This window comes from Phodopus roborovskii, unplaced genomic scaffold (genome assembly GCF_943737965.1).
Source record: "Phodopus roborovskii unplaced genomic scaffold, PHOROB, whole genome shotgun sequence".
NCBI classification, from domain to species: domain Eukaryota; kingdom Metazoa; phylum Chordata; class Mammalia; order Rodentia; family Cricetidae; genus Phodopus; species Phodopus roborovskii.
In genome coordinates, this window is record NW_026125295.1 from 24,330,659 (window position 1) to 24,354,770 (window position 24,112).

Sequence of the window (24,112 nt, forward strand, 5' to 3'; positions counted from 1 at the left end):
CAGAAAACACAAAGTAATAGATAATGCTACCTATCACAGTTGCCAGAACCTTTCAAGGTGATTTCAGAACCTTGTGTGGTAGGTCCAGAGTGTGTTTTGAGGGTTTCACCTCTCTCCTTCCCAGGCAGCTCCAGAGAGACATGGCTTCCCTATCTTACATTCTTCTTGGAAGTGGACAAGTTGTCCCTGTGCATTTGGCAGCCTAGATACCTTCTATGCCCTAACTGGGTTTACTGGACAGAGGCTACAAGAAGCGAGACTCTTTTGTGAACTAAAAGATGTGGAGACTAGGGGGGACTCCGTATGGGGCTGGGTCAGAGGGTAGGGCCTTGTAGTTCATGGACAGTGGTTGGCTGGTTGTTCTAGAGCACAATAGGAAATACCTAGCAGTCCAAGGGGGATAGTACTTGGAAGAATAAGAGTTTGTGTTGAGTTTTAAATCAGTGTGTTCAAATGATTTGTCTTACTAAAGGAGGCTTTCGGTATATTCTGAGGTCAGAGAGAAGCAGCATAGATTTTTATCCTCACTGAATCACTTACACCAGGGTTGGTGACAGAGCATTCTGTGGTCGGTTTTCACTGCGATAGTGAACTAGTGATAGGAGCCAGTTTTCTGTGATGAGATGTATTCAGAAGAGTAAATGACTAAACAAACACTCCTCCTGCTAGGCCACCACACACAACAGTGCCCAGTCTCAACTCAGCAGAGCTTGAAAGCATGGTTTATAAACCAGGCCTCTACCTACTGCAAAAGCCTTCTTTGTCCATGTTGTTAGTGTCAGGCATCTGCACTGGCCTGTGCCTGGGGTTCTGACAGGATGCACCCTCAGCTGCAGCCACTAAGAGCACCACCTGTGCATGTCACTATGTTCCCTTTTTAAAAGGGCCCCGCCCGCCTCCCTTCCTTCCCCCCCCCCCCCCCGTCTCCCTCTCCCTGTCTGTTCTCCCCTCTCTCTCCCTCTCTTTCCCCCTCTTTTCTCTTTCCTGCTGCTCCTGTCTCCAGAGGCTGGTCTCCCCAATTCCCTTTCCCCTTTTTATGATTCCTTTTCCTAATTAAAACAAAACAAAAAACCGTCAGCTTGAACCCTGTTGCATGACATCTTTCTCTTGAGTGCTGCTTTTCTTAAATTACAACACATATAATATGCATATCTAGAAACAAAACTTCTAGTACAGGCTACCATCTTACTTTTTTTGGCTCAAGTTTATAGAAGATAAGCAAAAAGGTTATTGGCCTAATCATGTTGCTTTACATTCTCCAAACCACTTATGTTAACAGCCCCCTCCCCCTCCCCCCAGGTTTCCTACCATTGACCTTAAGCCTTAGTTATATCCACAGTGTTAAGCCAGGCTGATTGTGGTGGTCTGAATTAAAAATCCCCCCATAGGTCTTGGGGTATCTTGAGCCAACTTTGAGGTCCCTACAGATGGCATCTAGGAGTGTCTCTCCACCCTTGGCTGGGGTGAGGCTGCAGCTTTTCAAAGCATAGTCTAAGGCCATCAAGTACCCACAAGCACTAGCAGTGATCCATGGTGTACCTGATGCCTTGTCCTTATCTTGATTAGGGTACAGATGGTCTGGCAGTGAGTCAAGAGTTTGCTAGAACTCTTGCGTGTGCTTTCAGCCTGAAAAAGACCTCCTGAGATAAACACCTTACTGTGGTCAGCTAAATGTGACTTTTATCATTAAATCTTCTCTGTGCACCACTTGCAAATCCAGTTTTACAGGCTGTCCATTCTACCCTCTTCAGCATCCCTTGACATTTTAAGAGACTTTTAAATCTCCTTTTTGCTTGCAAAATACAGTTTTTAGAAAGTGGCTCTATTTTTGGAGCAGCTTTGGTGAGTTAGCTACGCATGTTGTCCTTTCTCTCAAGGCATGGCTGCCATTCTAAAACAAGCATGCTGATTTCAGAGATAGCTACTCCCAGAACTTCAGGAAGAGCCGAGGGATACAGTTGGATGAATCGGACTTCTCCCAGAATGTCTGATATAGATAGCTGGAGAACACATAAGAAGTGAAACTCTGACTCGCCGAATTCTTTGTTTCAGTCTTAAGAAATGACTGAGTCACCTGGATAATTTAGCTGGAGGGGTTTCTGAGAGAGAGAGAGAGAGAGAGAGAGAGAGAGAGAGAGAGAGAGAGAGAGTCACTGAACCTTGTAGTTGACAACTTTAGAGAGAAAAAATAATTCGTGGGCTTGAAGCAATGGCTCAGCAATGAAGACCATGTACAACTTATCCTCCCAAAGACCCAATTACAGTCCCTAGCACCCATACCAGACAGCTCACAACCATCTGTAACTCTAGCTCCAGCCGATCTGATGCTTGTGATCTCCATGGGCTCCCACATGCGGATGTCATACACTCCCACAGACACACATGCCTGTGTGTGTGTGCGCGCGCGCACACACACACACACACACACACACCATAAAATCCTTAAAAAAGGAAAAAAATTAAAATAGTTCATGCTTTTAAAAATCCCAACTCTGTAAGTCACCAACTTTAGAACCTTCTTGGAAAGAAAGCATAGATAAATAATTCATGCCGCATATTTTAGAAATGTAGATTTTGGGATAAAAGGTCTTGTTGGTAGGACGCAGCGGCTGCAGGAGACGCTATGGTGTTTGTCGCTGCTGGATCATACCTGAGGAAGCCCGCATTGAAGTTTTGAAAACCTGTAATTATGACAGGATGTGCTTTGATGGCTAGATCTGAAAAGTACAGGTGCTGTCATCAGCTGACTGAGCTTAGGAATCACTGCTTGGGATAATTGTGTGTGTTGTCAAACCTTCTCCAGGTGCAGGATGTAACAGAACCCTGGCTCCCTGCTGTTCAGGGCAGTAAGTACCCTTTGTCCTTCCTGCTTGGGCTTCTGCCAAGAAAGTGAATCCTGATTGGTCTCACCCAGTTGTCACAGTCCCTTCTTATGTCATTGGTTTGGACTTGGACATATAACTGGCTTCTAGGGAAGAGAGGGGAAGTCTGTTGGAGGGGCCAGCTCTGGTAAAGTAGGGATGCACAGAATTGTCTCACCATCTCTGCCCAGGTATGGCTGTGATGCTTGGGATATGGCATCAGTTTCTGACACTAAGAGAAGCCAGTCTTGGGAGAGGACAAACATGGGAGATTGCTAAGAGCATAAAGTATAGGAAGATTGGCCCCCGGGGCAGGTGCTTTTGAGCTGTCCTAGTGCTGACTAGTTCCCAGCAGTGTCACTGTGTCTTGTTGGGTTAGCTAGGGTTTCCTGTTGCCTGCAGCCACTCCATCTTCATAGCTACACGAATAATTTAGGGTTAAAACAAAACAACAACGGAGGTTATATGATGATCATGTCTCCTGTTGTGTCCAGAGGTGACACTGAGCCTGGTCAGTAATGAGTGTTTTGCCTTACACACGGTAAGTGTCTAGTCATCAGAGTCCACAGTCCCTTGTAAGGGCTTGGTGTTTTGTAATGCCAATGGTGGGATATTTGATTGTCTACTTTAACAGAAATAAAGTGACATGGTTTTAAAAGGTTGTGAAATTGAGGGAGTTGGGAAGAGACTGGGAGACTTTTAAAATAATTTGAGCTGATAAGCAATCAAGGAAATGAGTAGCTTTGCCCCTGGGGGTCACCTAGAGTTCTCTTCATGTGCTAGGATGCTGTGTCTTATCCACACTCATCATCCTGGGGTTTGGAGACCCGGAAGGTGTGGGGGAAGATGGTTCAGGCAGGGCTGCGGCCGGCAACCTGCTTTTGACTTGGAATTACCAGACTCTACGGCCAGAAGTGGATGGAGTACCTGCTTATAGCTGGTTGAAAGGCCATGTGTCCCATTAAGCCCAAAGAAGTCTGATCATAAGGGGTACAGTTAGAGGCCCCATCAGTCTGCTGTGGTGCACAGGAAGGACACAAGGGCAGAGTGTTGGGTCTGAATGTAAAGCAAGGCGGGAGGGAGCCTAGCCTCATAGGTCAAGTTCTTTGAACACCCGGGGACCTTGTGCCAATTTCACTCTGCCCTGACCTTGAGCCAGGTGGCGTTTAACTCCTCTTCAGACTCTGACTTTCCTTGCTGTTCCCAGTAGGCGGTCTCTTGCTATGGATGGGGACAGAGTGAACAGAGGTAAGGAACAGGCAGCATGTTACCTCATGCGAGCTGCAGGACACCTGAGCGTCTCGTCGCTGGCACTTAGCAGCAACTCTGCTTTGCTGTCTGTTAACGCCCTTCACAATCCAGGGCTCTATTGCCTCATGAGGAAAACCATGGCTCACCATGTGCTCTAGACATAGGCGCCCGACCCTGAGTCCTGACTATATGGAGCAGACTAAATGACGTGGAATTCAGGGGTATTGCCAGATTGTTGCATTGTGTGGTGACACATTTTTGTGAGTTACAATCACAAATGCATCGCCTTCTTCCAGGGAGCTGACCTGCTATCTGCTAGTCTGGGCGTGGCCAACCAACCTCTGTGCTCTCTCCTTCCCCGGAGGTTCTGGTTTCCCGTGGCCTAATGTTTGGCTACTCGTTACTTGACTAGTTAGACTGTAGTCTTACTTTTGAGATTATTATTAAATAAACCCCTGAACCCACAAGTAAAACCATCACACATCCAGATTAGACATTCAAGCAAGCCCTTATCCAGTGCCACACTCGGCACGTCTCCGTGGACCTCTGTACAGTTAAAATGGCCCTTCTGAAGTCCTGGACTTCAGTGTTTTATGCTTTGATTATCAATTACATTCTTACGCACTTACTCAGCACTATGGTGGAATGGAAACTAGAAAAACAGCTTTATATCCTCTTCCGTGGCCCGCTCATGTCGTTTTGCCGGCATTCCATCTCCTTTCATAAAAAGCTGGCTTTGTTTTCCCACTTTGAGCATGGACATCGTTAAGCAGAGTCACACTGTGACCCCTGAGGATCCACGCCAGCTGCAGCAGCATTTCTCCAGCCTCCTTACCCTCCCTGAAACCCCAGAGGGCTTGTTGTTGCTTACATTTGTTCGCTTTTGAGATTTATTTGCTATTCCATGTGCATGGGTGTTTTGATGTGTGCACTACATGCATAGCAGTACCCGCAGAAGCCAGAAGAGGGCATTACATCTCCTGGTTGTGAGCTGCCATGTGGGTGCTGGGGACTGAACCCAGGTCCTCTGGGATAGCAGTGCTGAGCCATTTCTCCAGCCCTGCCCCAAGAATTTTATGACAGTTCCTGGTTTCGTCTCCTTTCTTCTGTAAGTCTGGGGTGCATTTCATCTCTGAGTTTCAAGATGCTGCCTCTTACCTCCCAGAAGTTCTCTCTGTCCTGTGCCTGAGGTCGTTTTTACTTAGAATGGCACCTGTACATGTCAGGAAATACTCCATCTTGGAATGAATTGTATGTGCCTCTCTCGCTCTCTCTCTCTCTCTCTCTCTCTCTCTCTCTCTGTGTGTGTGTGTGTGTGTAAGAGTGTGTGTGTGTGTGTGTTTGAATGAGTACGTGAGTGAATGTATATGAAATAGCATGCGTGAGTGTGTGTGTGAGTGAACAAGTGAATGAATGAGTTGATCTCCACTTTAAAAGCAAGCTTACAAATTACTGGGAGAGCTCTGGATCTCAACTAACTCCTGTGAGCTCTGAGCACCCCACTCCAGCACTGCATTCCAGTCTGTTCTCCCCGGCTTTCCTGGCAGCTCTAGAATTCACCCATCTTCATCAGTCTCCAAGGTTGGTTTATTCTTAGCCAGGCAGCTTTGATTTTGCAATTAAACTCCTCTCTGAGGCAACCTTAGAAGGAGGGCTCTCAGATACAGCCTTAACCTGTGCTTGGTTCATGTTTACTTTACAATTACAACATTTTTTTTATCTTAACTTGGGCCAATGATTATGTTTTTACTTAGGCCAAAATTATTATGACTGAAACAAATCAGAGTAGAGAATCTATCCCAAGTATTTTCTTTCTTTAATTCTATCTTTCTATCCCTGGTAATAGTCTTTTAGAAGCACATATGGAAGATAATTGAATGCATATTTTCTTTCAAGTAGCCATGGTCACATTTAAAATCCTAAATTCTGTATGCTTTGCCGGGGAAACCAGAGCCTGTTGCCTGATGTGGCATTCTTGGTTTTTACAAGGTAAAAAATAGTTCAGGGCTCGGTTCTAGAAGCCTCCATGGATGGAATAGTAGCTTGGAAAAATGCCTTTGACGCATTTCTTTCCCTTTTAATTCAGGAGCGGTAGTTACCGTAGTGTAAGGGGATCTGCTTATTATCTTGTGCTGTTTCAACTCTGCATTTTTCTTTTGCTGCTCAGATTTATGGTTAAATCTGTTTGTGTAATCAGAAATTCAATGCAGTAATTCTGGGTTTGAGGTATTTTTAACCAGGGACTAGAGCTGTGCCCAGTGGACACTGCATAACAGGTACTGCTACCTTATGTCCAGCCGGAACGTGAATGGTTGTATCCACAGGGATACTTTGGGGAGTTGGGTTTAGTTGTGATACATGTTGGACCAAGAGCATCACCATGGAAGGTGATGGGACCTGGGAAATGTTGGGGAATAGGAAAGGAGGGAACTGCAATCCCTCAGAAGTACTCATGCAGCCAGCACAGCAGTGAACCATCACAAGGATTTGATTTTCTGCATTGTGGGACTTCCTCCTAGGCTTAGAGCCCTGGTGAGCCCTGTTGTGGCCCGTGTGAGTGTGGTGTGGTGTCTGAGGAGCTGCAGGGGCCCCCAGCAGTAGGCACAGAGCATGAAAAAGGCAGGAAGGAAACCTAAGAAAGCCTGACCTACCAAGTGCTTCTCTTAACCTCTTGGCTGGCATAGTAAAAAGGGAGAAGCACTCTGGATAATCAAGGCTGCATCCTAGGCCACATAGCTGAACTGAGGCCATATTTGGTAATCTTTGAAGTTTTTGCTGTGGGAACGTACAATCTAAGGCAATGTGTTCCAGGATGGAAGCCCTCGGGCAAGGCTGCACACAGCAACTGCACTCAAGTCTCACCATGGGAGAGGAACCATGGATGTGGCTACAGATCTGGCTGCCTGCCCTGAAGCTGAGGATGAGGCCCAGAGAATAGGGACGTGTCCAGTGGCCAGGATCTTGAGAAGAAAGCACAGCGTGAAGCAGGAACGACAGTTGTGGAGAAAGAGTGAATCTTTGGGTTTAGGTAGGCACGGTGTCTGTAACTCCACCAGAGCCAGAAAGTCAGGTGTAGCGCATCTCTGCTGTCTGCCAGCTGCTCTGCCTTCTGCAGGGCATTTACTACTGACCATGCCTCCTCGCCCATGTTCTTATCCTCAGGCTTGCTGAAGTCATGATCTCATGACTCAGAAGCGAAGTCGATCTCTTGTCTTGAGAGTGTGTGGGAAATAAGCAGCTGAGCTGGGAATGGTGCATAGATCCATGGGCCTCTGCAGCCTCATCCTTCCACTCAGTTAGGGTTCCTTTCCACTGAAGGAGGGTCCCCCGGCAGAGAATACCTACAGTGGCAGAATTGTGCCCCCGCCATTGCCCATCCGCAAGCACACACTGACCCTTTGACGTCTTAGCCTCAGTTGTAAACCATTGTTTTCAAATCCCTGCAGATTTGGGGTTCTGTCAACATTATTTAGCCATGGGGATTGAGACATGGGGGTCTCAATCCCCATGTCTTCTACTGAAGTGGACTTCAGAAAATGAAGTGGACCCCAGAAGATGAGTCACGATTTCATCACCCTCAAGCTGGGCTGTGTGCAGCATAGATGTGGCCCAGCATAGATGGAACCAACAGACTTTACCCTCACTGGAGACAGGACACAGTAACCTGGAGGGAGTGGAGGAGGGACAGGGAACATTCCTGTTGAAAAGTCACGATAGGCAGAAATGACGCCCATCCAGAGATTAGAAGCTGCAAGGCGGTTGGTTACATGAGCTCAGCCATCTGGTTAACCCAACATACCCTCTGTTTTACATCTAAGCTTAAATACAGCCCCTTTCTCCAAAAGTCCTCAGCAAGCTGAAGAGTGTGGATCAGTCAGCGGATGGCATTTTGGGGTGCAGACCCTGGTTTGTGTTTTTTGGTAAAGATGCAAGACCCCTTTTTTCTGTCAGCTAGCCTTTGCTTTGTATCAAGTTCTCAAAACTTACTGGATACAGAAAAAAAAAAAAAGCGTGAATTGGAAGCTGTTACTGTTAAGAAATACTTCATGCTGCGAACCTAGAGTTAGCTTAGCAGGTAACAGTTGTCACTACCTGATGCCCACCCGAAGACAGCTCTGAGCCACACTGAGGTGAACTCCTTAGGAAGAGTCTATGTCAAAGAAAACTGTAGGATCCGTGCAGCAGCAGCTCTGGTAGCCTCTTCTGGGGAATCCACCAAGGGGCTGGAGGCAGAAAGTTAATGAAGGACCAGATGGAGCCCAGCAACCAAAGCATGCCATTGCCTCCTACATGCAAGCACAGGGCAACCAAAAGGCAGGTCTAGGCTGGGAGATACTGGCGCAAGAGATGCCATCTGGACCCAAGAATCAAGGACAGTTTCCCTGGACCAGCACAGGCCTGGAGTGACAGACAGAAGACCAGATTTGAGGGAGTGATGAGGATACGAACATGAAAATATTGAGTATTCACCTATCCAACATGAGTCAAGAAGCTCCATCCTAAACTGAGTTTCCCTAGAGGAAGGGATCTATCTCAGGGAGTTGGTGAGATAGCTACAGCCATATTCTCTAGACTGACTCTTGCATGCAAGGGATTGTACTTAGCCTTGAATTTGGTCCACACAATACCCTGAGGCAATTAGTCCCAATTTCCAGATGAGAAACTGCCTCGGGGAGGTTAAATAATTGGCAACAGTCACCCAGCTTGTTTTGTGTCTGACCCTGCAGCACGGAGCCCTTCCTCTGCACTAGGCTGCTACTGCTGTTGCATAATACATAAAATCATCGGGCAGCTAAGCCTCTAGGACCCTTCTAACAGTAGAGCTTGGGAAGACCCCCAGTGCTGCCTCCCAGGCAGAAGCTCTAGAGGATGGCCATGTAGAGGAGAAGAATGTTCAAAGATGGCCTCAGCCACAAAAGTAGATGGCAGAAGAAACCATGAAGAAAAACCCCAGTTTTTTGTACTAACTTGATAGTTAGTACAAAGATGCTAAAATTTTCTCTAAACCTTTCTTCCCATTCTATAGTCTTTAGTTATGCCCCACCCACCTACCCCACCTTCTCCCAGTTAAAGGATCACCAAGGCTTGAGTGGAGTTGTCCTATTATCCAGGAGAATGAAGCAAGCAGATTACAAGCTTGAGGCCAGCCTGGGCTACATGGTGATATTTTCTTTTAAAGCAAAAACAAACAAAGCCCCTCAGAATCATTGTATTAGATCATTGATAGAATGTAGACAGAGTTTCTGTACAGCCCAGTCCAGCAAGTTGTTTAGTACCAAATAAACACACAGAGGCTTATAGTAATTATAAACTTTTTGGCCAATGGCTCAGGCTTCTTATTGGCTAGCTCTCTCTTATTTATTAACCCATTTCTACTAAACTGTGTATTGCTGTGGCTTACCTGTAATGCTACGGTATGTTACTCCTTTGTTGGCTACATTGTGTCTCTCTCTGGCAATTCACCTTCCCTGTTCCTCTTCCCAGTATTCTCCTAGTCTGGTAGCCCTACCTATACTTCCTGCCTAGCTATATCCTGCCTGTCCATTAGCCAAACAGCTTTATCCATCAACCAATAAGAGAAACATATATCCACAGCATACAGAAGGACATCCCCCATTAATAGAATAAACCCAATCAGGAAAGACTAAGCACTAAGGAGCTCTGAGACCTGTGGCCATGGAAGGAAGACAGCTGTAGAAGTTCTGACCTACTGAGAGTGAACTTGGCCCGTGTTATCAGCAGGCTTTAGATAGAATCAGTATGCAGATGTTGAAGGAGACACTGCAGCCCACAAGAGAAAACTCAAGAGCCACAGACACCTCACCTCACACCCTGGCACCACTGAGTAACTTCTCACTCACGAGCTTCAGTTTCCTGTCTGTGCATCAGAAATGCACACACCAACCTGGCAGTGTGTGAACTCAGTGACAGTTGGGGCACATGTAGCACCAGCCTGCACTGTGCTCAGTGAATAGAAACCTCTGGAAATGGATGGCTGGGAGCAGTTAGGAGTCCCAGGTACCTGGAAGAATGGAATGAAGGTTGGCTGTTGCCTAGCAAGAGGCCACCAAGGTGGTTCCCACAGAGGAAGGGTGCTGGTGGTCCAATGTGCTGTGAGGTGACAGTGTTTTCATTTGTCGTTTAGAAAAAGTTCCCCCCTTGGTAGACAGAATTCTGACATGTCCCTTTCTTAAGGAGGGTGCAGGGCTGTGGGGAGAGGATGGGAACAATGGGGTGCAGACTGTGGCTTCTGCCTCGCTTCCAGCAGATAAACGTTTTTATAAAGTAGCTTATTGAAACAGTCCGCATGCCATGCACCTGCCTCACCCTGGGAAGCAGTTAGGTGCCATCTGCACGTTAGCAGGTGAACTTCTCTCTGACTTTGTCTATCCGGGCTCTGTGGAGATTGAATTTGAAGTGGGTAATAGCTGGTATAATCTTAATTATGTAGCCCTGGCTGTCCTGGTACTCACTCTGTAGTACAAGGCTGGCCTTGAACTCACAGAGATCTGCCCACTTCTGCCTCCTGAGTGCTGGGATTAAAGGCCTGTGCTGCCGACACTACCACTGGCTTATAATCTTAGGAATGTTTTCTAAGGAAAATACGGTTTCCAAGTTCTACTTAAAACCCCAGTGAAGACCAGAAAATAAACCCAGTATGCTGGAGGCCCGAATTGAATTCCCAGGGCCCATGTAAAAGCAGAAGGAAAGAACTGACCTCACAAAGTTGTTCTTTGTCCTGCACAGGTACACTGGGGCACATGCACCCCGCCCCCCCCACACATAATAAACAAAACTTGTATGTAAGGCCGATAGAATAAAATTACAGCACCCTTTTTTCATGGATGGAAAATTAAGGGTCTTACCCAATATTCAAAAAGTGAAAGTCCTGTTGTACCATCCTAATATTTAAAGGAATTAGAATGGGGGTGGAGCTGCAGGAAGATCCAAGGCCATAGCTGAGAGGCTCACTGGTCTGGAATGGCCCAGTCCTCTGACTGACTGATGGGGCTCTTTGTATAGAAGCAACCAGCATCCCTAAAGCATCCCTGTGGGATACGTTGCAATGGCTGATGTCCAAGGTATGATGCAAGGTCAAGGTTATCTTGGCAGACGGTTCATCAGAAAGTTGAAGTTTTAAAGGTTTGAGGTCATAATGGGGTCCATTGCATGGTTTGTTGTCTGTGGCATGTGCATGCTCTATGAACATTCTTTGTACTTCCCTCTGGAATGCTGTGTCTCTCCAGTCTCCCAGCCTTTGACGGCAGGTAAGGGGAGTACTAGCGAATCTTTTCACTGGGCAGAGTGTTCTCACTTGGGCTTCTCTGGGGGCAAAAAGACTTCCAGAGCAAGTGGGAGTTCTCCATGGCTCCCCACCAGGGGGAGGGGTTAACCAGATTACTTATAGGTGACAGACTTCTCTTTCTCCTTGAACATGTGTTCCTTGCCTTTGTTTTCTCCGCAGGACGGGTTTCGAGTTGGAGGTGAAACCATGAAGAGAAAGTAGAGCAGATAATAATGCTTTACCGCAATCGCTTCCTGGTGCTGCTGGCCCTGGCTGGGCTGCTGGCCTTCCTGAGCCTCAGCCTGCAGTTCTGTGAGTATAGAGGGGACTTGAGGGCTGCAGGAGGGTAGCCGACTTCGCTGGGAAACTAAGGACCTGGGTTTGTGGGCATCCAGGAAACACCAGGGCCTTTTCAGTATCATGGTGAATGGTTGCAAGTATGAGTCCTAAACTGGTATCTTTTCTTTTCTTTGAATCCAGATCTCAAATGAATGATCCTCCTTCCTCAGCCTCCTAGGCCTGTGCCACCACACTCACACCTAGCCTCATGATACGTGATATGTGATAGCATTCCTAAACTGCTTGCTTTTTCTCATTGACACCCATCCCCAAGGTACAGAGTTTCTCATGCTGAGCAGAGGCATTTGACTCTTGGTTCCTTGAAGTCCAAATGGCCATTTCATGTTCATGGGGTTGGGGTAGCTCAGGAGACTGTGGGGAAAGTAGGTTGTTGGTTTGAAACCTTGTCCCTGGGTGGCAGAGGCTGCTCATGGGAGGTTCCAGGTAGCAACGTAAGGACTCTCTGGTGAAGCTCATTTGTGGGCCTCCCCATCCATCATCCTCCTTATGTTCACACTGTACCCCAGATCTGTGCTCCCCACACTTGCCATGAGAGAGCCTATCTTGGAACTCAAATTGTGCCTCAGTGCCTCTCATTGATTGCAGCCCTTCAGTGGTGACCCACAGTCCCCTGTATCTCCCCTCTGCTTGGCCTTCTCCAATGAACTAGCATTCCGGCATGGGCCAGCTCTTTTCCCCCTCTTCCTTCCATCCTTCCAGCCCTTGCCTCTTCTCTAGATTCCTTCATTGCTCCCAAGGGTTTGGTGCCTCTCTGATGTGCATCAGGATTTTCTGAGCCATTATTCCCTTTCACTAGCCGTAAAGCCTCACTGGGCCCTTTCCCGGTGTACCTCAGGACCCCACATGCCCAGGGCAGAGTGGGTGTCTCTTGAATGTCTGTTGAATGAACGAGCTATGACTGCTCTGGAAGCATTTCCCTTTCCTTTGGCTTCTGTGTCCTGGAAACTGAGGAGGCGGTGGTATGATGCTGAGAACTGTGTATTTGCTGTCACCTGGCTTCTCTGCTTTTACCACCTCACCCTAATGGGTGGGAGACAAGTGTTTGTCACCCCCCAGGAGCTCTGTGGGGAGGTGGCATTTCTGTTTTCGCTTTGAGTGGCAGAAAGAGGAACAGGTGGCTCAGTGAGTGGGCTGTGGTGATTGCAGAGGAATGTGGGAGACTTGGCATCAGGAGTGGGTGGATCGGTGAAAGAAAGCTCTGAGCAGGCTCGCCTGATTCACCTCAGAGCGGTACAGGCTTACCTCTGTGCATGTGACAGGCTGTTCTAACAGCAAAGAGGCTTAAAAATACTCACTTCATCCTTCCAATATTGGAAGTGGTCAAGAGAAGGCGACCATCGACGTGCAAAAATACTCCAGATGGCTAATGACCTGCAAAAAATAGAAATCCTTTCCAAAAAGGGGGTTTGGCTTTCAGTGGTTTCGTTGTTTGTAGTTTTTCATTGGAAATTTTCCACCATTCGGTGAAGGAGGAGGGACCTGCAATCAGCCTGGAGTTTTATCCCCAACCCTGGCGGGTTATGAGGTAAATGTGGCTCTCTTGTGTTCCCCAGGCATCTCTCCCATGAGTGGCCTGTGTGGCACTGAATGGCCCTGTGTGTCTTGCTTGTACAGTGCTTCTGAATGTTCGTCTGTGTTAGGAGGGCCTCACACTTTTTAAAGGAAAATTTTTCAGAATAAATTGGCCTGGCTGGACCCAAGCTCTTTATTCTGAAGTACCTTGCAGTTCAGAAAGCTTAAGAAATGGACGTCCGTGCTGCCTTTCTCCTCCTAGGTAAACTGCAACTTTGGAACCTGCCTGCTTCTGTAGAAATGATGCTTAGTTGCTTTATTTACTTGATTGCTTTGTTGATTGCTTATTATTATAGTATAAGGAACTTTATTGATTCACAAAGCCAAGATTGACGCAAGCTTTTGTTCTTACCCTAAAACATACATGCTTTTTCTTTATTGTTCCTTTTGATAATTTTTTTTAATGCCATGTTGGCAGTATTATTGTTTGAGACAATGTAGTCGAGGTTATCAACTATATTTGTGTGCCTTATGCAAAAAGTATGGTTTCATTTTCTGAAACTACTGTGCATCTTGTTGGTAGATCCATTTTCTTGTCAGTATGGAAACGTTGTGACAGGTTAGCATGGAGAAATGAGGTTGCTTAAAGCAGTGTGTTTCCCTGTGGGCAGAGGAGGTGAGTGGTCAAGATGCACGCACGTGTTAAATGCTTGGTGTGCTCAGCATGGTGGAGGTGAAGGGAGTGGGGAACGACCCGGGGAACAGCTCATAGCTTCTCAACACATTCATCTTCAATAATGCCAATGGCTGCACATGCTGGAGGTCCTTAATGAAGGCATTTTAAAAATATATTTTCAGTTCCTTAATATTAAAATGTGTCCAGGGAGAAAAATAACTTCTCAAATTCAAGGATCCTTTGTTAGGACATAGGAAGATTATTAGGATGTGAAGAGATCAGAATCATTCATTTCCGCCTTCTCTGCCCACTTATAATCGCCCATTTTTCCTCTTTGCAGCATTTCTTCTGTGTGTATTTTGGGCTCACTCCTCCACGTTCTCACCAGCATTCCCCAAATGATGGTGTGACAGCATACACAGGCTCTGAAATTGGGGCCTTGATCTGAATGTTAGCTTCCTCATTAAGCAGCTGGCTACTCTGCCCCTTCTTTCATAAGAGAGTGAATCACCATAATTTTGCAAGGTTGGCGTGAGAATAGAACTTGTGGAAACTCCTTGGCTGGTACAAGCCTCTTAGTTACTTACCGCTCCTTTGCAAAGTTGGTACGAGAATGTAGACTTTTGGGAAAGCCCCTGGCTCATGGCGGCTGCTGTTTCTTCTGTAAAATGGAGCTGATTAATATGGTTTTTGCAAGAATGGTTGAGAGCAAGATTGATTGCAAGGGTTGAAAACCCTTGGCCCACAGAAGCTCACTGACTGTAAGTCTGTAAGCAAACCAGACCCCCATCAGAGTGCACTCATGGTATTCTGGCATCCCAGAAGGCGGTCAGAGCTTATGTTCCTTCAGCTATTTGGTGAAAGAAAACATGCGATTTGCCATCCATTTATTTGCTTTTAATTGCAGTACATTGGCTGACAGTTAATCTGTATGGTGCCTATGGCAGTCATCAGGACACAGAGACACATTTGCATTAGGCATGAAGCGAAGCTTCTGAGGATTCAGTGTCTCGTCAGGGTGGCATGAGTGGTGTGCTCTCCCCACAGGAGCTGGCACATTCTGGAAGGTCACTTTCTTAGGAGGAGAGTGTCAGGCAGGTCATTGGGTCCAATCACATTTTGTATCTTTAAACTCTGAAGTTTTATTAATTTCATCTGTCCTTGTTGACCCAGTGCTGGGAGTCTGTGCAGCTTTATTCTTTAGGTAATATTCTTGAGTTGTCACTATGCTGAGAGTTCAGTCCCTCTGGAGCCACAGGCCCCTCTCTACCAGTGGGAGTACATCAGGAACAGAGACTTGGAATGCAGTGTAGTGCTGGGCAGGGGAGGGGCGGAGCATGGTGGCGTGGACAGAGCATGGACTCTGGAGCCTGGCTGCCAACCAAATCCCATGCTGCCACTGACCAGTTTTCCAGCTTAGAGAAGCTGTTTGCCTTCTCTGTACCTCAGTTTCCTCTCGGTAAAGTGGAGGTCGTGATGGATAGAGTTGGTGAAGGATTCTGTAACACGTGCTGCAGTGCCTGTCACATAGTAATCCTAAAGTGTGTTAAGAGAATCAAGATCATGTATGTTTGGTAGGGTGGCATGGCAGGATAGAAGACAAGAACCCAGTCCAGTCTGGGGAGTCAGGGGACATCTGAGGTCAGGCTTGAGGGAGGGTAGGACAGGGGACATCTGAGGTCAGGCTTGAGGGAGGGTTGGAGTTGTCTGGGGAGGACACTGGAGAAGGGTGTCCCTGGCAGACGGAGGCTGCTCAGCGGCAGAGACAGCACCATGCAGCTAGCATCCTGGAGAGTGCAGAGCCCGCTTCTGTTTTCTCCAGAGTGGACATCCGGGTGCCAGGGCCAGCCTTCTTTGCCTTGGGATCTTGTTGAAAATGCACATTCCTAAACAAGCAAACAAAACTGTCTGTGGCCTCGCTATAGAATCTGACTCCTGGTGGGAGTGGAGCCAACACCCAGGTATGGCTCCGTGTATAGTGTGAACTGGTGGGAGGGTGACGCCGGGTGATGCTGTTTCACTTACACAGTGGAAGACTGGGGGTGGCTGAGATGCAGGCCTTAGCCTGGCAGTCACCGTGTGTGTGGAGGGTTTATGACTACTTGGGGGGTATAATGGGGCAGAGTGATGACTCTACCTTGAACCCCAGGAGTCTGGCTCAGGTCTTCACTGTTTGCTTTTTCGCCCATTATTCATTCAGAGGTCTCCTGCTGTGCTGCACTCAGGAGTAAGATGCAGACCCAGGGAAATGAGGAGGAACAGTACTCAGAACAAGAAAAGAAGTGCGCAGAGCTCCGGAAGGGAGGGTGTGAGGGGAGGGATCTGGCACTGTCAGCATCGTGCACAGGATGGTGGGAGGCACACGAGGGCTGCATGCATGCAGTGCCTGCCCAAAGTGGATCTTGGTCATAGGACTAGGAAAGACCAAGTCTGCAGCCAATGCTTATGGCCGTGTGTTCACCGTCATTCAGTCTGGCTGGGAAGAGCCTGATCGTGTAGAGGCTGTGAACTTGTTTGCTTTGGCCCAGCCAATGTTTTCAGGTTTTAAAAGTTATTTACCAGTTTCACATAAATAAACTTTGAGCCCTTATTTGAAAAGTCGTTCTCCCTGGCATCTGAGACGATGGCTCCAGCCTGCTCAGTCTCCGCTATGGCTGTATTCCCCACAACCCTGGGAAAGGAAAGGAAGGTGGGCCCAAGATGAGATCCTGGGGAGACAGGGAGGATGGAGACAAGGCAGCTCCAGCCGGGTGAGGCTGCTTAGACAGGAGCTGTTCAGAAACCGGGAGGGAGGCAGTCTTCTGGAAGGTCTCAGATGGGCAGACCAGGAGTCCCGAGCTTAATCAGCCCGTGAAGAGGGTGGAGTGCACCTTTTTGTCTGTCAGCAGAGCCAGCATTCATCCTGTAGTCTCCAGGCCTCATACTCTGCCCCTGCCCTGTAGTGCTTTGGATCCCATGTCATCTGGGAAAGAGAATACAGCAGTGTGTGTGAAGTTGGGCATTTGTAAGACCCGTGTGTGTTTCCAGAGCCAAGGGTTAGAGATGTGTATGCCTTTAGAGAGAGCAAGGAGTCCAGGCTGGCAGGTGGCCCCGTAGATAAAGGTACTCGGTAGCAAGACAACCTGAGTTTGATTCTCAGACCCCGCTTGGTGGAAGGAGACAACCACTCCCTTAGGTCATCCTCAGGCTCTCAGAGCTGGGGCAGAGGGGGCCCAGGACACAAGAAGTGAGGGAGTCAGGTACTTTTCCTAGTTCTCTTCCATGCCCACCCTGGCCATCTCTGTAATCACTAGTTCACATCACAGTGGGCCTGTTGGGCGGCAGCCAACCTGTGCCCCCCTGAGGAATGTGGTTTCTGGACCATTCCCTGAGGCTTCAAGTGGGACTCAAGCTAGGTCCGCTGAGGGAGCACTCATACTCTAGCAGTTGATAAACTTAGGTCCCTGTGGCAAATGCTGGGGGAGGAAGTCAAGGCAGCTAGCTTGTAAATGGCCTCCAGCCTGATAGGATTTGCTGAGCCGCCAGCCCTGTGAGCCATACTCTGCCGTGGCCCTCGGGCTCATGCAGGCAGGCAGCTCAGCAGAGGCACTGACTGGCCTTCCGCACCAGGCGGCTCATGCTCAGGTGATGTTAAAATGAGGAACTATGAAAGGTAGTATATGGTGGCTCAGTACGTTCACAAAGGAACTGAGGTCCAGCTGTTTGATCAGTCTGTATAAAATCATGCGCCTGAGCCTTCAGGTGTGGTTGTGGCCTTGGCCACCTCTCCTCTAAAGCAAGTGACAAAGGTAGATAAGAGAACTACAGCTCTTTCTTGTGGTTCTGGTTTTTGTGGTCAATTCCAGCAGACTTTCCGATTTATTCATTTTTTTTTTTTTTTTGATCCAGTTCAGCATGGAGACAGGGTGGGTTTTCAAGATTATTTTGTGGGCTGAGGAGTGCTAAGGGAATTGTGGGAATTGGCAGTTAGAGCAAATCATCACTCCTTGGCAGATAGATGAAAGAGAATTCCAGAGTCCTTCCGGTGAACTGAATGCTTGCTTGCGTGGTTAGAAAAGCTGCTGTTGTTGAGGTGACCAATGGGGAGGGAGACTGGCTCACTGTGTTTCTCAGGTGTGGAGACTGTTTCCTGATCCCACACTGAAGGGAGCATGTGTTAAGAAATTATAAGGCTGGGGGTCGGGGGTGTCTGGAGAGAAGGCTCAGTGAGTAAGAACACTCACTGTTCTTGCAGAGGACCCAAGTTCATCCATATCAAGCGGCTCACAACCACCTGGAACTCCCAATTAATTCCAGGGGACCTGACATCTACTCTCCTCGGGCAACTGCTTGCATGTGGTACACATTAACTCATGGAGACACTTATACTTATGCAACATAAAAATAATAAGTCTTTTTTCTTATTTTAAGAACACATAGGGAACAGGAATAAACATTTGGAGGACAGTTGTGGAAATGGCATGTCTTGGTCCTTTACCATATTCTGTGCACAAGTGACCGCAAGTCATTCACCACCATCCTAATGTTGGTATTGTCAACTTTGTTTTACAAATCGAGGTTAGCGATATCTGCCCAGAGCCAGAACTGGATCCTGCTCCTTGCTTTCTGAACCCTTGCACTCCCCAACCCAGGCTGCTTCTCAGCAGCAAGAACCATGGACAGACAAGTGGAGTCCGTCTGACTGCAGTCCCCAAGGATGTGACCAGCCCAAGCTGAGGTCCCCACTGGGGCAAGGCAGGCCTGGAGCTAGGAAGGTAAAATGCAGATGGCAAGCCAGACCCTGGCCTCAGTGGATTCTTTGCTGGGGGTGTCACTAGAGTGACTTGCCGAGCAGCCGAGCCCAGAGTTAAAGTTGAAGTGACTATCCTGTCACGCTTCCAGTCACTGTGATGGCTACCTGTTGTTCCCAACATGGAGCTTTCGTCTGCCAGGTGTCTGTCCAGTGGAGGAAGAGCAGACAGAGCACACATGCTGTGGGGATGGGGAGAGACTGGGCCTTGAAAGCCACCCCACCCCCTCCTGCTGCCATACTGCCTTCCTTTGGGGCAGCCTGACTTTTCTGGAAAGGAGCCTTCTTAGAGTCAGGTCCCTTCCTTGTGTTTGTTAGCTTGGCAAGTACAGGGCATGGAGGAACAGCATGGACCCAACTGGACCACAGTGTTGGTATGTAGTGTGCGTGCATGCGTGTGTGTGTGTGTGTGTGTGTGTGTGTGTGCGTGCGTGCGTGCGTGTGTGTGCGTGTGTGTATGTGTGTGCGTGTGTGTGCGTGCGCGCGTGCGTGTGTGCGTACGTGTGTGTGTATTGGGGGACTGCTTATCTTAGCTTGGGTTTCTGCAGCTGTGATAAAACAGTATGATCAAAAGCAACGTGGGCAGGGAAGGGTTTATTTTAGCTTGCAGTTGCAGTCCTGCATAAAGGGAAGTCAGGGCAGGAGCTCAGGCAGAGGTCCTAGGGGAATGCTGCCTTCTGACCAGCTCCCAGTGACTTGCTCAGCCTGCGTTCTTATGCACCGCAGGCCCGGTCAGTGCAGAGGTGGCATTATCCACAATGGGCAGGGCCCTCTCGTATCACTAATCAAGAAAATGGCCCACAGGCTTGCCTCCAGGCCAATCTGATGGAGGCATTTCCTCAGTGGAGGTTCTGTCCCCTCAGATGACTCTCACTTGTGTTGACAAGAAACCAGCCAGCACGTTGCTGCCACCCATGTGGGGCTCCTCTGCAGGAGGAAAGGGATTGTTGCCACCGCTGCAATAGCTTCTGCCTGCGCAGTGCCCCATTAGAGTTGGCATCAGGTACCTGGGAGTAGTTTGCCCTGGAGGCTAAGGCTGTGGCAGGTAGAAGAGGGCCAGGGTGTTAGTTACTTCTGTGTCACTTTCCTCAAAATACCCGGCAGAAACAACTTACATGGAAAGTTTCATTTTGGCTCTCAGTTTCAGAGAGATTTGGTTTCACCATTAAAGGGGAAGCATGGCAGTTGGAGACTGTAACTGAGATGGTAAGGGTGTGGAGTGTTCACATGGTGGCAGATCAGGGCTAGATAGGAACCAGGGCTGATTCTAGCATTCTGTTTCCACAGCCAGACCCCACCTCTTACAGGTCCCACAGCTTCCCAGTACTTTGTCATCAGCTAGGCAACAAGTCCTCGAATGTGAGGCTGTGGGGACATTTCAGATGCAATCTGTAACAGCTAGGATTTTTGTCTTTTTTCCTCTGGGTCAAGGCCTTAATATGGGGAGATGAATGGACACCATAGACACTGGCTTGGCACCCTGGAGGAAGGACCCTGGCTTGTGTCTGTGCAAGTCGGAGAGATTCCCAGTACTGAACAGGCTCCAGACACTTGGCTGTAGCATACCTGATGACCCACTCATTACTGAGAGCCAGCCAGGAGCTGGTGGCTAATAGACTGTCTGGGACACTGTAGTGGCTCTGACTCTGGGCTGTTTTTTTCCATCCTGTGGGTCCAGAAATAGAATCAGCAAAAATCAAAATGTAATCATCAAATGCAGCTTTTGCTTCAAAGATGTTCATAGCTCTGGTGCCTGAGCCAGGTTCTTGTTAGCTAGCATCTGAAGATGGCAGTGACCATTCATGGCACATCTCAGCATCTCTCCAATAGCCTTCCCTGTACTCCCAGACCAATGACTAGGGGGTACAGGTGTCATGACTGAGAGGTCCTGTCCCCTTTTAAGTGCTTTCACTCCCTTTTCTTATTTACTAATGACTGGTGGACAGAAGCATAGGCATCAGCCTGAGGAGTTACAGCCTGGCTTGTGGCCTTCAGGAAGCTCTTTGTCTCCCCACACCACTACCACCAATGGTGCACTTCCTGGCTGATGGTACTCTGCCTAGGATTAGGGCCAGTTGAGCCTAGTCACAGTACTGTCTGCTGGTAAAGCCTGGAGGCCAGGGTGGAGAGAGGGAATGAGGAAGGGCTTGCAAGGGAACGTTTTTTTGTCATCCTGCTTCTGAGAAGTTTGCTGCTTGCTTCTGAGAGTAGGTGATTGTCTTAGTCAATGTTCTTTTGCTATGAAGAGACACCATGACCATGGCGACTCTTCAAAAGAAAACATTTAATTGGGGCTGACTTACAGTTCAGAGGTGTAGTCCAGCATCATCATGCTGCAAAGCATGGTGGTGCACAGGCAGACACGGTGCTGGAGAGTAGCTGAGAGGCCCACATACAGAATCCAGATTGGCAGGCGGCAGGAAGAGAAAGTCGCTGGGCCTGGCTTGAGCATTTGAAACCCCAAAGCCCACCCCCAGTGACACACACCCTCCAACAAGGCCACACCTACTCCAACAAGGCCACACCTCCTAATCCCTGTCCAATAACATCACTCCCTCAAATCTATGAGCCTCTGTGGCCAGTCTTATTCGAGCCACCACAGGGACCTAAGCAGAAGCCTGAAAGGGACCGTTGTCTGTCATTTTTTAGATCCTGTCAGCATCTTTATTCCAGCAGATTAGCATTGTGGACAGGAGGAGTAGATGATGGAGGAGACGAGGTGGCTAATAAATCTTCCTTTCTGCTTAGTGATCACACTACAGAGAAAGTGCGCGCCCCTGGGCAGTCAGGAAGTACTTACTCTGTCACGAATGTTACTCACAGTGACACTGTAGCTAGCCCCAGGGCACACAGTGAGACTCAAGGATTTTTCCACCTACACAGCCAGCCTCATGATCCTTCCATCTGTCTGCCCACTCTCACTCCAAATGCCACCCCCTAACTGTACCTTTTTCCTTTCCATCTAAGTTGCTGGCATCTGCATGGAGACAGCAGTGGGGTTTTTTGGATTGGTTTGGTTTGGTTTTTTTAAGACAAGGTTTCTGTGTATAACCATCCCAGCTGTCCTGGGACTCGCTCAGTCTGTAGATGAGGCTGATCTCAAACTCACAGAGATCCACCTGGCAGAGGCAGGCCACCACCACCTGACTTTGAGACAGCAATCTTTCTAATGGTCCTGTGGAGGAGGTGATGAGGCAGCTGAGTTAGGAGGCATGGGCAAGGGTTGGAGGGATAGGTGCAGCCTCAGATCCCAGGCTCCAGACAGTTTGTGTGTTCCCAGCCTCTGAGCCTGTCCCTCTACTCACTGTGCCCAGTCCAGAAGAGCCAGCCATCAAGAGCTCCTGTAGCAAATAGCTCAGTGCAAGGGTGGCAGTGTCCTTCAGCCTCAAGGACCCACTCCTGCCGGCCTCCTCCCAGCCAGCCCCGCCCCAAATAGAGCTCCCCATGAGTCATCCCTTATAGGTCAATTGGACCAGGTCTCTCAGAGATCTGAGGTGAGTCCTGAGCCAGGTTGCTGACCACAGCAACCAGCGACACCGCAGCCTCTTTGAATCAGGAAGCCTGTCTGCAGCCATGCGCTCCCTAGGCTGCTTGGGTAACCCTCAGGATTCTCCAGGGGACTCTGTGAAACACAAAGCAGAGTGCAGTGTATGACAGTGGACCTTTGGCTCAGCAAGCATTTTCAAAGGGCTGTCCTCCGCCAGCCACTAGGGTACATAAACATGAAAGAGGTGTCTGGGGTGGCCGAGTAGCAAGCTGGGGCACCCCTGCTTTCATGCACTCTGGTATAAGCCTAATAGCAGAAGCCAGATAGACTTCTTATGGAGAGGGTTGTGGAAGCTACTCATAAACTCGGAGGGGCTTCCCAAAGGGGGGCAGCTTCTGGCAGATTCAAGCAACAGGAATTGGGTGGGCAGAATTACAAGCAAACAGGATCGCGAGTGGGGGCTGCTAGCTGGTGGGCTTTGAGTAGCACAGATGCCATCAGGGTGAAAATGGAGTTGAGGGGACTTCTCACACACACACACACACACTCACACACACACACACACTCACACACACACACTCATTCACACACACACAAACTCACACACACACTCATTCACACACACTCATTCACACACACACTCATTCACACACACACACTCATTCACACACACACACTCATTCACACACACACACACTCATTCACACACACACACTCATTCACACACACACTCACACACACACTCATTCACACACACACTCATTCACACACACACACTCATTCACACACACACACTCATTCACACACACACACACACACACATTCACACACACACACACACACTCATTCACACACACACACACTCATCTCACCACCACACACACTCATTCACACACACACACTCCCACACACTCACACACACACTCATTCACACACACACTCATTCACACACACACACTCGTTCACACACACACACTCATTCACACACACACTCATTCACACACACACTCATTCACACACACACTCATTCACACACACACACTCACACACACACTCACACACACACTCATTCACACACACACTCATTCACACACACACACTCATTCACACACACACTCACACACACACAAACACACACACACACTCACACACACACACACTCACACACACACACACACACCTGTGCCTGAGAACTGTGAGTGCCTGGTGTCTGGAGGACTCCTCAGAGAGCCCCTTGTGGATGGAAATCTTGTCTGGATGACTCAGAGTCACAAACAGCACAGTGCCACCTCAGCAAACTGAATAGACAAGATGAAGGAGCGCCCCAGTGCCAGGGGAAACAGCAAAGGTCTTTCTAGATTGTGACCTAATTGTCATTTGTGGTTTTCAAACCACGGCTTCTTTGAGTTGTGCATGGGTCACTTGGCCCCAACCACCAGGGTTCCCAGGTGACCGCCACAGGCTTTACTGCTTGTGCTTTGGGATAATCCAGGATTCCACATACTCTGTGGAATTAGATGTCTGTCCCTCATGTGTCTACTTAACTGTACCATGCCTTGGCCCAGGCTCAGAGCAAGTGAGCTACAAGCTAGTCAAGGAACCATAATTCGATAGATTCTATATAAGGCAAAGAACCAAAGGTACTACCCAACCAGAAGGGCCAGCCATCAAGAAGCCACCGTGGACATCTGCTTTGCTGCCAGTCTCCCCACAGAAACTTGGCTTCTGGCACCCGAGCTGTGTGTGCACTGGCCTCTCTAACATTTTCCAGACATGGGAAGAAAGGCTCCAGCTCCAGCCAAATTCTGAATTGGGGAATGGCCAACCCCAAAAGTTTTTTTTTTTTCTGTTGTTTTAGTAAAGCCTGTAAATATACCCATGTGTATTAAGA

The 24,112-nt window shown here is 48.4% G+C and overlaps 1 protein-coding gene across 5 annotated transcripts in view; it reads left to right on the forward strand.

Annotated features, from left to right (window-relative positions):
* Pxylp1 (2-phosphoxylose phosphatase 1) overlaps positions 1–24,112 on the forward strand; it is a 58,856-nt gene that overhangs the window by 16,129 nt on the left and 18,615 nt on the right. For 3 of the 5 annotated variants that reach the window (XM_051206632.1, XM_051206642.1, XM_051206658.1), the window contains exon 2: positions 11,578–11,709. In XM_051206632.1, the coding sequence (XP_051062589.1) occupies positions 11,631–11,709 (79 nt within the window). In that variant the 5' untranslated portion in view covers positions 11,578–11,630. Of the gene's footprint in view, positions 1–3,003; positions 3,053–11,577; positions 11,710–13,414; positions 13,532–24,112 lie in introns of those variants that run through there. The other 2 variants (XM_051206650.1, XM_051206667.1) reach the window with 2 other exon arrangements.